This window comes from Neophocaena asiaeorientalis, unplaced genomic scaffold (assembly GCF_003031525.2).
Source record: "Neophocaena asiaeorientalis asiaeorientalis breed wild unplaced genomic scaffold, Neophocaena_asiaeorientalis_V1.1 scaffold90, whole genome shotgun sequence".
NCBI lineage: Eukaryota > Metazoa > Chordata > Mammalia > Artiodactyla > Phocoenidae > Neophocaena > Neophocaena asiaeorientalis.
Window position 1 is genome coordinate 726593 of NW_020172445.1, and position 16072 is coordinate 742664.

Below are 16072 nucleotides of genomic sequence, written 5' to 3' on the forward strand. Positions count from 1 at the left end.
GCCGGCGGGGCCGACAGGTAACTCGCCCAGAGAGGGCGGGGGCCGGTAGCCGCCCCGCCCCGCGGGGCGCTTTGGGCGGGTCTCAACAGCGCCCACTGCGGCAGCCGGGCCGCAGGTGCCGCCCATAACACACGGTGTCCCGCCTAGGCCGAAACGCGTCTGCCGTCGGTCAGTGAGTGTGTGCGCTTCGTCGGTCCGCGTGTGTCTGTCTGGTCGAGCACACTCTCCCTCTGCGGCCATGACTCCGCCGCCACCCCAGCCACCGCCCTCAGGCCCGAACCCCGCCGCAGACTCCGCTGCCGACCCCCGTCCCGGGCCTGGACCCCTGGTCGTACTGTTCGGGGCCACGGCGGGTGCGCTGGGGCAGGACCTGGGCTCCGACGAGACCGACTTAATCCTCCTAGTCTGGCAAGTGGTGGAGCCGCGGAGCCGCCAGGTAGGGTGGAAAGAGAGCGGTGGGATCTCCAGGGAGCTTCAGGATCCGAGGGGTGCAGCGGCTGATCGGTTTTCCCCGCCGCTCGCAGGTGGGGACATTGCATAAGTCGCTGGTACGCGCCGAGGCGGCCGCGCTGAGCCCGCAGTGCCGTGAGGCGAGCGGCCTGAGCGCCGACAGCCTGGCGCGGGCCGAGCCGCTGGACAAGGTGCTGCAGCAGGTGAGCGCTGGGGCCGGGGTGAATGGAGGCCCGGCTGGGCTGCAGGGACATTTCTCGGCGGTAGAGGCGGCAGAAGGCGAGGCCTGGCGCACCACAACCAACTGGCCGGGGCGGTAGGACGGGTTCCTGTTGTTTGAAACTTTCAGCGACTCCCGCGTGTGCGTGTGTCCGCGTGTGCCGGCCATTCCTAGGGGGGCGTCTTTTCAGACTTTCCAGTGGTCCACTCCTACTGAGGGGGTGGAGATGGAGGCTGCGAGACCCCTCCCAGAGTCCCCGGCCTGCGGGACTGCTAGGCTGAGACGCCTCTGGGGACCTGCCCGGCCAGGTCTCTCAGAACAGCAGCCGGAAGCTGAAAGGGCCGAGGGGCCCAGACTTGGCCATAGGTCACGGTCCCTGCTGCCTGCGTCCTCGGCCCACCCATCCGCCAGGAAGACGCTGGAGCAGGGGCGTAGGGCGGTTTCTGCCCAGGAGGCAGGCGCCGCCAGGTGTAAGCTGCTCGTCCAGGCCTGTCTCGGCCGGCTGGCCAGGCGTGGGCGCTGTCCGGACCCCGCCTGGAGGCTACCTGCCTCCTGAGTGCAAAGGCCTTGGGTGCCTCCCGGCCCTGGCTGAAGTGGGAGTCGGTTCCCTTTGCTGTTTTTATCTTCATTACTGGGCTCACCCTGTGCCTGACTCTTGAGTGGAATGAGTGAAAGTGCTTTACTAGCACAAGTTCTTTCATCGTCCAACAACTCTGGTGGTTCCTGATGAGGAAACAGGCACAGATTGTAAAGCTGGGGTTAGAAGAGGTTCTTGGGCCTGTGGTTTGTGCTTGTACCAGTTCTCCAGCAGGGATAGAGGATGGGGGAGGGGCAAGGCAGCTTTCCGCCCCCTCTATGAGCAAACAACTCAGTGCCAGCCGGTCGATAAGATCTGGGTCAAAGCTCATGCTGCCCCTGGCGTCCAGGTGTGGAGCTCTGTCAGTTCTGCCCTTGGAGTTTCTCTGCCCCTCAGTTGGTCAGACCTAGGGGCGGGGCTGCCATTGACCATGAGCAGGACAGGCCTCAGGCAGGACTGGGCCTCCCCCACCTGAGGGTGGTGCCTGGTCAGGGACAGGTTTAACCTGCTTTGCCCCGCCCTTTCCCACCTGGCTTGTCCTACTCCACCAGGTGTTTGCTCTGGCCCCATTCCAGACTCCTGGAGTGTGTGTGATGGGGGCTTGGGTGATATGTGACTGCTCCCATTTGGCCTGGAGAAGGTGACAGTGGACTGGGGGAGAAGGAGGACACAGAGCCAGGCCCAACAGGCATAGCCACCTCCTCCCCAGGCAGGGTAGGGCTGAACATCTGGCTGAACCAGCTTTGCAAGCCTGTGCCCTCCCTCCCCCTGCCCGCCTAGCTGTGAGTCCCTCTGTCTCTCTCTGCTCCCTATTCCTAGTTCTCACAGCTGGTGAGCGGGGATGTGGCTTTGCTGGGCGGGGGCCCCTACATGCTCTGCACTGATGGGCAGCAGCTGCTGCGACAGGTCCTGCACCCTGAGGCCTCCAGGAAGGTATGCCACCACTGAGGGCACAACAGGGGGTAGGGTTCCTAGGACCCCTCTTGTCACGGGGGTGGGCAGGGCAGCTCAGTTTCCCCCATTCATCCCCATTCCCATGTGCCCCCAGAACCTGGCGCTCCCCGACACCTTCTTCTCCTTCTACGACCTCCGCAGAGAGTTCCACGTGCAGCACCCGAGCACCCGCCCTGCCAGGGACCTCACTGTAGCCACCATGGCACAGGGTATCTGTGACCTAGCAGGATTACGGTGGAGGGGCGGCTGTAGGCTGAATGTCTCTGAGTATGTGCATGCTGGTGGGTTGAATGAACACATGCAAGTTTACATTACCTGTTGAGTCCCTGACTGCATGTCTCTGTGCCTGTGCACATTTGGAATGTGGGCATATGTCTACATATGTCTGGGCTGGGGATCTTTAAGGGGATCCATGAGCTGGGCCAAAACAAATGTGTTTGCCAGGATTCTGCATGTGTCTATGTAGGGGACTTGAACCTCGGTGGGACATGCTAGTTGCCCTCTCATGCTGGGATTTCCTCACTGTGAGTTCTCTGCTCATAGACTTGGGGCTGGAGACAGATGCCACAGAGGACGATTTTGGGGTGTGGGAAGTGAAGACAATGGTAGCTGTCATCCTCCACCTGCTTGATGGACCCAGCGGTAAGGTTCCTCTCACCACCTTTCACCTGTTCTCAGGGCTGGGTGACTGCCTGCCTATTACTTCCTCCAAGTTCCCCTCCCCATTTTTCACCTCTGAGAGACCACAAGGTGAAAGCCCCTTTGTTACCTCCTCATCCCCCTCAACTGTCCTCTTTTTGCAGCGCTTGGTGGGGAGACCCCCCTCCACCAGACCCTGCTGACCCCCATGCCATCTCCTCTCAGGTCAACTGTTTTCGAAGCCCGAAGTGGTAAAGCAGAAATATGAGACAGGGCCTTGGTGAGTTAGGGGGCAGGGTTGGGGGTGACACCAGCTGGACAGCTCTGACTGAGCCCCGCCCCACAGCAGCAAGGCCGACGTGGTGGACAGCGAGACTGTGGTTCGGGCTCGCGGGCTGCCCTGGCAGTCATCAGACCAGGACGTGGCTAGATTCTTCACAGGGCTCAATATTGCCAGGTGGGTACAGCAGCATGGGTGGACCCAGGAGGGCAGGCCTACCCAGGAGGCACTAACGCAGCACTGGCTCCACAGGGGTGGTGTAGCACTGTGCCTCAACGCCCAGGGCCGCAGAAATGGTGAGGCCCTCATCCGTTTTGTGGACAGCGAGCAGCGGGACCTAGCACTGCAGAGACACAAGCACCACATGGGTGTCCGCTATATTGAGGTGGGGCTCTGGGCTTGGGAGCGGAGCAGGGCAGAGCTGAGGCCGGGCAAGCATGAAACTCATGGGCTGTTCCCACAGGTATATAAAGCAACAGGAGAGGAGTTTGTAAAGATCGCAGGGGGTGAGTGTGCTCCCAACAGCATCTAGATCCCCCGGTTCTTGATCCATGTCCTGCTTCCCTGACGCCCCTTGCCTTTCTGCTCCCATGTGTGCTAGGTGTGGGTGGGTATTTGGAAGGGCACAAATGAAGTCAGTAGGTGACTCCCACGCCCCCCACCAAGGCACTTCACTAGAGGTGGCTCGTTTCCTGTCACGGGAAGACCAAGTGATCCTGCGGCTGCGGGGACTGCCCTTCTCGGCTGGGCCAGCAGATGTGCTAGGCTTCCTGGGGCCAGAGTGCCCAGTGACTGGGGGTGCTGATGGGCTGCTCTTTGTGCGCCACCCTGACGGCCGGCCCACTGGTGATGCCTTTGCCCTCTTCGCCTGTGAGGAGCTGGCACAGGCTGCATTACGCAGGCATAAGGGCACGCTGGGTAAGCGATACATTGAACTCTTCCGGAGCACTGCAGCTGAGGTGCAGCAGGTGAGCCACCCAGGGCTCCCCCTACCCCCGTGTGCTTCTCCAGGGTGCCCCTTCCATGCCCTCCTTGGCCCTGCCCTACTTGGCATAACCAGCCTGCTGCTTCCTTCCTTACTAGGTCCTGAACCGCTATGCCTCCAGCCCACTCCTTCCCACACTGACTGCTCCACTGCTGCCTATCCCCTTCCCACTGGCAGCTGGGACCGGGAGAGACTGTGTACGCCTTCGAGGCCTGCCCTACACAGCCACCATTGAAGACATCCTAAGCTTTCTGGGGGAGGCAGCGGCTGACATTCGGCCCCACGGTGTGCACATGGTACTCAACCAGCAGGTAAAGCTGCGTCCAGTGGGGGAGCACACTTAGTTACAGAGGGGTGTGTGATTGGGAGGAAGGCATTTTTGCACACAACAGACTGCTTACAAGATGGTGTGCACAGGGCCGGCCGTCGGGTGATGCCTTCATCCAGATGACATCAGCAGAGCGGGCCCTAGCTGCTGCTCAGCGTTGCCATAAGAAAGCAATGAAGGAACGCTATGTGGAGGTGGTCCCCTGCTCCACAGAGGAGATGAGCCATGTCCTGATGGGGGGCACCTTGGGCCGCAGTGGCATGTCCCCTCCACCCTGCAAGCTGCCCTGTGAGTGTCCCAGGGGGCTGGGGAAGAAGGAGGTATGTGGGGGCCAGGATGTTATAACCCTCACTTTCTACGGTGGGGACTCCCTTCTGGCTGCCCCACCCAGGGCGGTGCTGGGCTCCCTGCAGATACGCTCTCTACTTCTGCCTCTAGGCCTCTCACCGCCCACCTACGCCACCTTCCAGGCCACCCCAACACTCATTCCCACTGAGACAGCAGCTCTGTATCCCTCTTCAGCACTGCTCCCAGCTGCCAGGGTGTCCGCTGCCCCCACCCCGGTTGCCTACTACCCAGGGCCAGCCACTCAACTCTACATGAACTACACAGCTTACTACCCCAGGTACCCTGCTGCTAAGATTACTTCACAGTCTTGCCCCCTTGTCCTGGTTTGGGGGAGGATCATGATCCCCTTCCTGGGCCAAATAACTCAAGGTCTGCTGGAACTTCGACTTTACTCTGAGATGACAAGGGAATGACAGATGTGGGCTGCCTGATGCCATCTACAAACTAGAACAGAGATGACTCTGTAGAGACAGGGGTATTAGGGAGGAGGAAATGAACCAAACACAAGGCAGAAACAAGGGAAGAGGCAGGTAGGTCTTGGTCTAGGCCACAGGTAGCACTGCACTACTAAATCCCTGCCTTTCCCACCCTAGCCCCCCAGTCTCCCCCACCACTGTGGGCTACCTCACCACGCCCCCTGCTGCCCTGGCCTCTGCTCCCACTTCAGTGTTGTCCCAGCCAGGAGCCCTGGTCCGTATGCAGGGTGTCCCATACACAGCTGGTATGAAGGATCTGCTCAGCATCTTCCAGGCCTACCAGGTGAGGTGTGGCTGGAGGGCTTGGGAACCTGGCTGAGCCTGGAGCTCCCTGCCTAAATAATCTGTCACTTCTGCAGCTAGCCCCTGATGACTACACCAGTCTGATGCCTGTTGGTGACCCACCTCGCACTGTGCTACAGGCCCCCAAAGAATGGGTGTGTTTGTAGGTGAGGGAGCCAGGAGGTAAGAGCTGGCTGATGTCCTCAGCTAACGGGACTCTCCTGCATCCAGAGAACCAGCGCCCTCAACCTGGTTGGTAGCTTCTTTCTGGCTTGACAAAATTCTCAGAAAGCCCCCAGAGGAGCTCAAGCCCCAGCTCCATCCCCCCTACTTATTACTCTGCCTGTTCATCCCAAAGATGATGGCTGGACCCTGAATGCAGGGCTGGGGGTAGAATGTCACCACCCTGCTCCCAGTGGTCTGATCTGGGCCTCTTAAGTAGCAGAGAGCCTTTGTTCTGTTTTGGCTATGGTCCATGCCTACAGATTCCATAGGGCTGATGTCCATAGCAGGCTTGCTTTCTTTTTAAAAAATGTAAACCCTGGTGCCTTCAGCGTATGACTCCAGGGGGCTTCAGAGTAAAGATCCCAATGTTCTACCCCCTGTCCCTTCTGGTGGGGGGCAGGGTGGCAGAGAGCGCTGGCCCCAGTCCCCAGGATACTGACCTCCGTGGTCACATTGTGCCAGGGGTGGTCCCACCTAAGGATGCTAGCCCCCCTCTAGCTTGACACAAAGAATAACAGATGGCAAAAATCACAGGCTGTTTTGATGGACTGCACTGCAATATCCTCAGAGGACAATAGGGGGCAGGAGGCCCTCACACAAAAACTCAGGCTTGACTTTTAAAGGGACTTCTGCCTACTTTTCATGCACACCTTGGGCAGGTCAGTTGTCCTGAACTCAGCAGACACCTTGGAATGTCCTTTGCACCCATTCGAGGGTGCTGAACTGAAGCTTCGAAAGGAATTTGGAACTCTACCCTCTCCTCCGTAAAATAAACAAAGGTTCCCAACCAAGTGGACTTTTTAAAAGCCAAAGTGCCCTTCACTTTGGCACAGAGTGAGGGGCTCCACACCAGCCCTATGCAGAGGAACACTCAGGCAGATTTCAAGGAGACTGTTGACCTGTCACCGTTTATTATCTCAGCACTGTAACTGAGGAGCCTGAATTGCTGGCTCTTCTTCCCTTTGTATTTGTGTAAGGAGCACTGTACTCCTATAAAAGGCTTTAAAATACAAAATGTACAAGAAAACACAATCTCAAGTGCTGTAAACATAACTGAGAATCAGTTCCTTAATTGAACATCATCCATTTTATAAAATACAAGGTTTCAACTTGAACCCATCTGAGCCTTACAGATGACCATCTGTGCTGATTATCAAAAACAGGGCTTTACAGCCAGACTCAGCAGAGCTCTGGTGATAGTGGCTAACCCTGGGCAGGGGTGGGTTGCACCCCGGGCAGCAGCACCACACTTGAACCCAAAAACATCTGTTCCTAGCTGTTTTCAGCCACGTTTCTCTGCGCATGTCCAGTAAGCAGAAGGCTGCTCATCCCATTCCTCAACCCAAGATATAGCATGGGTTGGAGGGGGAAGGGGTGGGTCCTAGCACATGCCCAGTTGCTCAGTGCTGTTACTAGAAATCAATTTGCATAGTCCAATGGATGTGTGCTGTAACACCACTATGTTGCACAAAAATTAAGGTATTTATCTACAAAACCAAAAAATACTGTCTTTTACACCAAAGCTTTTACAAAGCTGATACAAAACTGCTTACATAGTATACAAAGCTCTATTTTAAAATTTAATTTTTATTTTAAATAGGAAAGAGCATTTCTAGTGCTACAGGCATCAAGGTATTTAAAAGGCATCAAAATTTGGTGCATAGCAACTCTGTATCATAGAGGCTTTTATTCTTGAGTGCAGCAGAGCAACCCCCAAAGGGTCTTGCAAGGGAAGCTCTTGCAAGAACCCCATGTGAGGCAGCTACACCAGGGACAAGAGGGTGGAGGCAAGTCTGGCCAACTCTCTGGAACTTCATCTAAAGGCGGCCAGCTGCTGCAAACCCTCCAAAGGAAACTCTGGGCTTCCAACCACAGGCCCTGAAGCAAATCTCACTATCTACACTGTGACACAAAACTCACTTTCAAAGAAAATGTGACAACACCAGGCTCCAAGAAGGACTGGAGTGATCTGCTGAAGTACAAGCATTTTTTTCTAACTAATTTTAGGGAGAAATCTAAAACATCATGGATTAAAGGAAAAAAAAAAAGGACCATACTTCCTCATCCTGGGTCAGTAGCTCCTAACTGGTTGACTAGAGGTGGTAGGCAATGAGCTGGCTCCCTCCACCCAGGCCTCACTTGGCCTCAGTAGACAGTCCTGGCATCTAGGACCCACAATCCCCTGCAATAATAGCATCAAGCCTTTGACCAGCCCAGCACACTGTCTCACATGTAGGCACTCAGAAAATTTGCTTCCTGAATAAAAGTACATTTCATTTGAAAACATACTGCAAACTTCAGGGGTGTTGAAATAGGCCCAAGCCTTGGAACAGGAAACTAATCCCATTAAGGGGAGGGGTAAGGGCAAGGTTTGAAAAGAGCACCCAAGTCGGGCACCTCCTTTGGTAGACAGCAGGCTGGAGTTTCTTGCTGGCCCCGCCTTGGGCACCAGCCTTACCAGCAGCACCACCAGGACATCTTTGGTGTGGAGGGTCAGGTTTAGAATGCTATCTCAGTTTCGGAATTGCCTCAAAGCCTTTTAGAAAAAGGCTGTTTTTTAGGCCATGCAGATGGGAGGGTAGGCCAGAATCATTTTTGGCTGTAAACAGAATGAGGGAAAAGCCTTCCATGCCAGTGTAAATCTTAAATGCGTCCCATCTGGAATCCTGAATGTTCTCTGCTCCTGTCTTGAAGCATAGCTCATTTGTACTTAGCTTCTGACACAGCCTGGCCTCTAGAGAAGCTAGAAGCAGCAAATTTGCCTAAACAAATCATCACAAGATTGTGGCAGCCAAATGCAAATGTTTTCACTTGGAAAAGGTCTGGGACCAGAGAACACAAAAGGGAAGAGTACTCCACAGTCTACCTGTATGTAGGATGGCAGGAAATTAAAGCTACCAAGCTAAGAAACCCCACCTTTCAAAGTTCCCTTACATGTAGTTATCTTACCCAAGGCCCTGAGGGAAAAAAGCAATTTCAACATGGAGACAGCATGGAGAGATTGCAGGAAGATTACCTAGAAAGTTACAAAAATGCTATGCTCTGGAATGTCATTTTATATTCCAACACTTCAATGATTGGAATGGTGTCATTTTATCTAACAGTTTACTTTTATAAAGAGGTATGAGCTACATTTGGCTTTACTTCCTATGAATCTATGAAAGGCTTCAGGACACATGCTGAGTTTCCGAGGCATAGGTGTGGGCTTGGGGGAATAATTTTTTTTTAATGTTTGCCTCTGGAAGGTTTTATCAAAAGTTTCTACTTTAAAAATATCATCAAAGCTAGAGAGTCCTTCAAATGACAATAAAGCAGTACAAATCACCAATCCTAGCTAAGCAACCAGATCACCTGCAAAAGCAGCACCTCTGAAATGGAGAGCCTGCTGCATTCACACTCAAAGCACCCATCATATAAAAGTATCCTATTTAAATATAAAAAGCAAAGCTCATTTCCCCAAAGATCAGACAGCCTGTGCTGCTCCTGTTCTTTTACAAAATCTACACAAGGCCTGAGTTGGAGGAATGCTGCTTTCCCCACATATGATGATCCCAACTCCTGGCTCCATCCTGAAGGTTGCAGAGTTGGAAGCCCAAGGTCCAAAGAGAGAAACATGCTGAGAAGTACATTGTGGTGGACACAAGGCTGCAGTGAACGCTCTTAGAGCCCGTCGGATCTTCCTAAATCCAGGGAATCAGGACCTGGGAGGGCAGCCTGCCTGCTCGCCCCTGTTCCTTGGGAAACAGAAATCTGGGACATGTCTCTCCCAATTACCTCGTTCACTGAAAAACAAGAAAGGGAAGAGTGATTAGTGACCTCTGTGTGACTGACCATATGATGCTCAATGCCAAGCACTATTTCAAAGACATTTTTTCCCTTTCCATCGCTTTCTATAAAGATAAAGGCAGTGCTTGAAATCTGCTCTTGAACTGGATGGCAACATCACTCCAAAAGTTGTTCCAGACCATCCCCCCCCTTCTCTACCTTTCAGTTCAATTTTGTTTGGGAAGGGGAATGGCTGAGGGAAAAGGTAAACGTTCTTACCCTCACTCTAAAGGCTCTTGCTCTAGCAGAGGACAGGATACTTTTGAAATGTGTTCACTTTAATCTAACTTTTCCTTAATTTCATCCTTTTAGGAGGATTTTCCCTTTCTGATTCCTGCACTGCACCTGTATATAAAGTAAATGAAAATAAGTGCTTTGATGAGAGTAAAGCACTGAGATTTGGGGGTTATTTTGTTACCCTATGCTAATGCAAACATCCTTTATCATGTGGGGGCATTTGTATTATTTCTGATCCTTTCAGAATAGGCTCTTGATTTTGTTGGTTTCTATGATGTGCCAAGCACCTCAGGAAGCACCACAGTCTTCTGTGAGGTCCAGTGCAAAGAGTTTTAATCTTAAGGAACCAACATAGACAGGAACACCCCAAATAAGAAACTTTAGTTCTCTCACCATGAGAACTCTTTGCTTTGAAATGAAAATTCTTTGCTTTATCAACTAAAGATTCTATTCTAATTCCACTCCTAGGCATATACTCAAGAGAACTGAAAACATACATCCATATAAAAACTTGTACTCAAATGTTCATACCAGCATTATTCATAATAGCTCCAAAGTGGAAATAACCCAAACGTCTACCATTAATGAATGAATAAACAAAATGTGGTCTATTCCACAAAATGAAATATTATTCAATCTTAAAAAAAGAATGAAGTTCTAATACATGCTACAACATGGATGAACCTTGAAAACATGCTAAGTGAAAGAAGCCAAACACGAAACGTCATATATTGTTTGATTCCATTTATATAAAATGGCCAGAACTGACAGAAAATAAATAGATGGTTGCCAGGAGTAATGGGAAGGAAGGAATGGAGAGTGACTGCTCAGGGGTATGGGGTTTCTTTCTGGAGTAATGAAAATGTGTAAAAATTAGATACTGATGATTGCACAACTCTACGAATATACTAAAAAACCAATGAACTGTGTATTTTCAAGGATGAATTTTATAGTAATGAATTGTATCTCAATACAGCTGTTATAAACAAAAATAGACCAAGACAAAAATAATCTCTATAATTAGCATTTGAAGTGATCATAGAGCAAAGGAGACACTAATGATTGTTTAAGAAATCTTCAAGGACTTCTCTGGTGGTGCGGTTGTTAAGAATCCGCCTGCCAATGCAGGGGACACAGGTTCGGGCCCTGGTCCGGGAAGATCCCACATGCCGCGGAGCAACTAAGCCTGTGTGCCGCAACGACTGAGCCTGCGCTCTAGAGCCCGTGAGCCACAACTACTGAAACCCGCGTGCCTAAAGCCCGTGCTCCGCAACAAAAGAAGCCACCACAATGAGAAGACCATGCACTGCAACAAAGAGTAGCCCCCACTTGCCGTAACTAGAGAGAAAGTACACGTGCAGCAACGGAGACCCAACGCAGCCAAAAAAAAGAAAAAGGAAAAGATTTAAAAAAAGGAAAAGAGGACTTCCCTGGTGGCACAGTGGTTAAGAATCTGCCTGCCAATGCAGGGGACACAGGTTCGGGCCCTGGTCCGGGAAGATCCCACACGCCGCGGAGCAACTAAGCCTGTGTCCCACAACTACTGAGCCTACACTCTAGAGCCCACGTGCCACAACTACTGAGCCTGTGTGCCACAACTACTGAAGCCCACGTGCCTAGAGCCTGTGCTCTGCAACAAGAGAAGCCACCACAGTGAGAAGCCTGTCCACCGCAACGAAGAGTAGCCCCCACTCACCACAACTAGATAGAGCCTGTGCAGCAATGAAGACCCAGCGCAGCCAAAAATAAATTTTTAAAAAAAGAAAAGAAATGGCTTCAAACCCCTTTAAAAAAATCTTCAAATATTAACATCTAATCTTCTTAAATTAATTAATTAGTTAACTTTTTGGGCTGTGTTGGGTCTTCACTTCTGTGCGAGGGCTTTCTCTAGTTGCGGCGAGCGGGGGGCCACTCTTCATCGCGGTGTGCGGGCCTCTCACTGTCGCGGAGCACAGGCTCCAGATGCGCAGGCTCAGTAGCTGGGGCTCACGGGCCCAGTTGCTCCGCGGCATGTGGGATCTTCCCGGACCAGGGCTCGAACCCGTGTCCCCTGAACTGGCAGGCAGAATCTCAACCACTGCGCCACCAGGGAAGCCCCCCATCTAATCTTTTTATTGTTTAGGTAGTTAAGAAAAAAATTCTTCAAACTCATATACTCATCATGGCTATAAGGAGAACGGAACTAACATTCGCTCCACAAATATTTATTGGGTATCCATGGGTTAACTTTACAATCGAAATTTATATTTTATTTCAGTTAAATCTTCACGTTATTTTAAGATCACTATTACCCCACTTTACAGATCAGTTAACAGAGGCTTTGCCAGTTCACACAATTTTCTTAGTAAATGGTAGAATCAGTTTCAAAACACCTGTTCAACTTCTTGAAGGCCAAAAGAGTAGAAGAGCATGGAAATCATTTAGACAAAGATAATGCAAAGGACCTGGACAAATGTGGTGCTCACAGTGAGTGTGGTGATGGTAAGAAGAGGGAAAGAGGAAAGGACTGATTCGCCACTACCACCAACATTTTAAGTCTAGGAAGAATAGTGCTGTCACTACTGGAAATAAGCTGAGGAGGAATATAGAGGAGGAAGGTGGTAGGTTAGTTCTGGAATTGGATTTGGAAATTAGAACATCCAAATGGAAAAATCCTATGGGTAAGGGACTACACTCAATGGTCAGGGCAAGAAGAGATGTATGTACCTTCTTACTAGAGACCTGGAAGTATGGGAGCAGTTTCGTAGTTCCACTGAGGAGAAAAAAGGCTGAAGAAAAACTGGGAGTAGCCTTGTGATCTGATGAGAGAATCGGACCTGGGAGAGCAAATATGTAAGCAAAGGAATGGCCTGGAAATTAGGTTTGGCTTGAATACAGGCTCTGCCACTAATTCCATGTGTGTCCTTGGACAAATTACTTCATATATCTAAGACTTCCATTTCCTTAGCTATACAATGATGGTGTTAAACTAATAAGGTCTCTTTAACTGTAGAAGTCTGTGATTTGTCATCAGACAAATTTTCAAGTGGCAGTACTCAGAAAGGCAAAGAAGTGAAGGATAAAAATTTGGCTTGGGTTCCCTGGTGGCACAGTGGTTGAGAGTCCGCGTGCCGAGGCAGGGGACACGGGTTCGTGCTCCTGTCCAGGAAGATCCCACATGCCACAGAGCGGCTAGGCCCGTGAGCCATGGCCACTGAGCCTGCGCGTCCGGAGCCTGTGCTCCGCAACGGGAGAGGCCGCAGCAGTGAGAGGCCCGCGTACCGCAAAAAAAAAAAATTTTTTTTAAAAAGTGAGGCAAAGAAGTAGGAGTAGAAGCTAAAGGAATCTAACTACAAAAGGATGAACATTAAGCAGTGTTGGCTAGCTCTAATAATCACTAATTGAGATCAATTTTTGAAGGTCATTGGTACAGACTTATGAAGGTCTTTGTCAGATAGAGGATGCTTTTCAAGTAAATTTTCCAGGCTAGGATTTATTGACCATTCATGATGGTTTGCAAAGAAGGACAGAATTAATCTAAACTGACTCCTGACTGCTAGAAATAACTCACTGAAATAGTTTCTATGTAAATGAAAACTTATGGGGATATTCTGCATAACAATACATTTTCTCTTCAGTTTCCTCATAAGTATAATGGAGATTTTTTAAAAACCTCTTATATAGTAAATAAAGGGACATAAATAGACAAGGCAGCCTTTGGCACCTCTGTCATAACAAGGGAGCAGTGTTTTCAGTGTAGATTCTATATGTGGGTCTATGGGGTAGTCTCCTGCTAAGAAAGAGCACAAGGATGGCCCGTGATCTCTGTGCATGGCCTCTAACACTACTCATCGCATTAGATTATCAGTAGGCATCAGTATTATCTGTCTCTTGAATAGCCTGTGAACTCCTGAAGGACAAGGACTTTACTACCAAGGAAACATCAATTTCTGATGACTGAATAAATGGATCATAATCCAGTACAATTACTTGGAAGCTATTTGGAATAGTACCCTGAAAGTTCATTAGGTGGTGGGGTTGGAAAGGGACCAGAGAATGTTATTAAGACTAACACAAGGCATTTGATTTTGATTTTGGCAGTGTCTATTTTAAACAGGTCTCACAGCAGCAGTGGCAAAAAGCCAAATATAGAATCAAGTACCCAGCTCACATTCAAGTCATCTTTCCTGTCGCTTATTCCTTCCAAAGACGGTAACTTCAGAGATATTCCAGGCTGCCATTAAACACACCTTTTTCAAATCTTGTCTCATTGTTCAAGTTTTAAAACAAGATGATTAAAAATGGTGCTTTATCATCATCGAAAACCATGTGATATATTTTTTTCCTGTGTCTTTATGAGGAAGTCAATGCTTACATTTTCTTGAGGATGAGGGTCTATAACAAACACTATCCACTCACTTACCAAGTACTTTGATGATAAGGATAAACACATCATTTTCTGAAGAAGTCGGGTGGTGACCTTTATAGCAAAAGCCTGATCAAAGGTATGTTATCTCTGTTCCCCCTTACCAAAGTTCTGCTGTTCTTTTGCCTAGTGTGCGTAACCTCATTTAGTTAAACCAACCTGCAAGGTTCCTGACAGTTCAGGATTTTAAGACTAGGATAAAGCTAAGAAGATTTTCCACAAAGAAGCACTCAAGCCGACTATACTCAAATATACTTTAACATATAATAATCAGAGAGTAGATTTAAGTTCCAAAAGGGCAAGGAACTTGTCTATCTTGTTCTCCATTGACTCCTTAGTGCTTGGTAAATATTGAGTGCTGATTAAAATTATGTGCCAATTGAATCTTTAATGTAATATGGGATTTGGCAAAACAACAACAAAAATTATGCTCAAATAATAGCTACTGAATACGAATTTTAGGCCAGGCAGTCAGAACTGTAACAAAGCAGTCCCTTCACCATCCTTTAGCAATAACTTGAGCACAGTGTGGTATCCAAGCCCACTGCTCTCCTTTGCCCCCTCACTTCACACTTAGCCTGGGGGCTCTGGGCTCTGGCTCCCACCTCTGGGTTCCTGAGATAGCCTTCTAATGTGACTCGCCAAACTTTGTCAACTTGAGCAAATTAAAATTATTACTGGTAAGCAAATCTATAATGTAATTTACATGTAAATCATTAGCAATCTTGATAAATACAGTACTAATTTCTTTTTTTTTTTTTTTGCGGTACGCGGGCCTCTCACTGTTGTGGCCTCTCCCGTTGCGGAGCACAAGCTCCAGACACGCAGGCTCAGCGGCCATGGCTCACGGGCCCAGCCACTCCGCGGCATGTGGGATCCTCCTGGACCGGGGTATGAACCCGTGTCCCCTGCATCGGCAGGCAGACTCTCAACCACGGCGCCACCAGGGAAGCCCAGTACTAATTTATTTAAAAAATTAGTGCTTGCAATTTTCACTTCCTTTTGAATGTATATATGCATGAATTTATTGATTTATTTAAGTCCTACTCCACAAAGCATGTGAGTCGGCTTTATTTTTTTTCACGAATTTAAGGTAAAAACATAAGTTGTTTATGCCCCTACTGTACAATTTTATCACTTCCCCCCTATAAAGAGTAAAGTGAATTAAAAGCCTAGAACAAGGGTCAACAGCCCTCAACACCCGTGGTAACAGGTTATGTAGGTCACAGCATTTGGCCTACTTGTGGCAGCTACCGTCCTTGACTCCCATTACCCCAACACCTGGCTTGCCACAACAGAAGTAGTCAGAGCCATCAGCAATATCTGCTGTAAGAAAAAACAACTTTTTTTTTAATCCAAGAGATGTTCAAATTAACAGTCCACTGTAATGCTATCTGTACACACAAGAATGAGGTGTTTGAGTAACGGCCTCTGATTTAGAGCTATTTCCAATGCTTACGGATTCAGAGTTAGAGCTGGCAAGCATGGTAGGGTATGAAATCTCACCACCAGGTGGAGGGGCAGGGTAACCCAGGACACTGCCTTTGGAATAGGCGGATGTACATTGTCAAACACACAAAAGTTCAAAGGGCCTTCATAACTAGCATCTGAGCACCTTGATCACTTTTGTAAAGTATTTTTTGGTATAATCAGTCTCCATTTATGTATACTATTTCATTTTAAAGCTGCAATGAACATTCATCAAAGTTTAGCAAATTCATCTTTTCTTCCTTTCCTTACACCCCAAGATTAAAGGTATAATTCATTCTTTGGGTGAACAATTTTATGGAGATATTATTTTTTATAAAATGAAGGCCATATGTAAGTATAATAATTTTCTG

The 16072-nt window shown here is 49.4% G+C and overlaps 2 protein-coding genes across 13 annotated transcripts in view; one reads left to right on the forward strand and one right to left on the reverse strand.

Annotated features, from left to right (window-relative positions):
* The first annotated feature begins 146 nt into the window (after positions 1–146).
* On the forward strand, positions 147–14944 carry ESRP2 (epithelial splicing regulatory protein 2). 9 transcript variants are annotated; one of them, XR_003001654.1, is made up of 15 exons: positions 147–436; positions 525–653; positions 2067–2180; positions 2296–2410; positions 2745–2843; positions 3066–3120; positions 3187–3297; positions 3373–3505; positions 3584–3626; positions 3787–4088; positions 4204–4416; positions 4523–5058; positions 5375–5540; positions 5617–5791; positions 13907–13967. XR_003001654.1 is itself a non-coding variant. In XM_024733877.1 (15 exons), exons 1-15 carry the CDS (start codon positions 239–241, stop codon positions 5704–5706), a joined length of 2154 nt encoding a protein of 717 aa, XP_024589645.1. In that variant the 5' UTR covers positions 147–238; the 3' UTR covers positions 5707–6883. The 9 variants fall into 9 exon arrangements, 7 of the variants coding, with proteins under 7 accessions (XP_024589645.1, XP_024589663.1, XP_024589655.1 ...); XR_003001655.1 differs by having other exon boundaries at positions 13923–13964; XM_024733877.1 differs by lacking the exon at positions 13907–13967 and having other exon boundaries at positions 4523–4721; positions 4872–5058; positions 5617–6883.
* The window catches only part of NFATC3 (nuclear factor of activated T cells 3), a 124190-nt gene continuing 114771 nt past the window's right edge, over positions 6654–16072 (reverse strand). For 2 of the 4 annotated variants that reach the window (XM_024733828.1, XM_024733820.1), the window contains exon 10: positions 6654–9546. In XM_024733828.1, coding sequence (XP_024589596.1) covers positions 9425–9546 — 122 coding nt within the window. In that variant the 3' untranslated portion in view covers positions 6654–9424. The remainder of the gene's footprint in view (positions 9547–16072) is intronic. The other 2 variants (XR_003001652.1, XR_003001653.1) reach the window with 2 other exon arrangements.

Coding starts and splice junctions, on each gene's coding strand:
- ESRP2 (XM_024733859.1), top strand. CDS start 239: ATGACTCCGCCGCCACCCCAGCCACCGCCCTCAGGCCCGAACCCCGCC. Junction 654..2,066: donor TGGACAAGGTGCTGCAGCAG/GTGAGCGCTGGG, acceptor CCCTATTCCTAG/TTCTCACAGCTGGTGAGCGG. Junction 4,417..4,522: donor ACATGGTACTCAACCAGCAG/GTAAAGCTGCGT, acceptor TGGTGTGCACAG/GGCCGGCCGTCGGGTGATGC.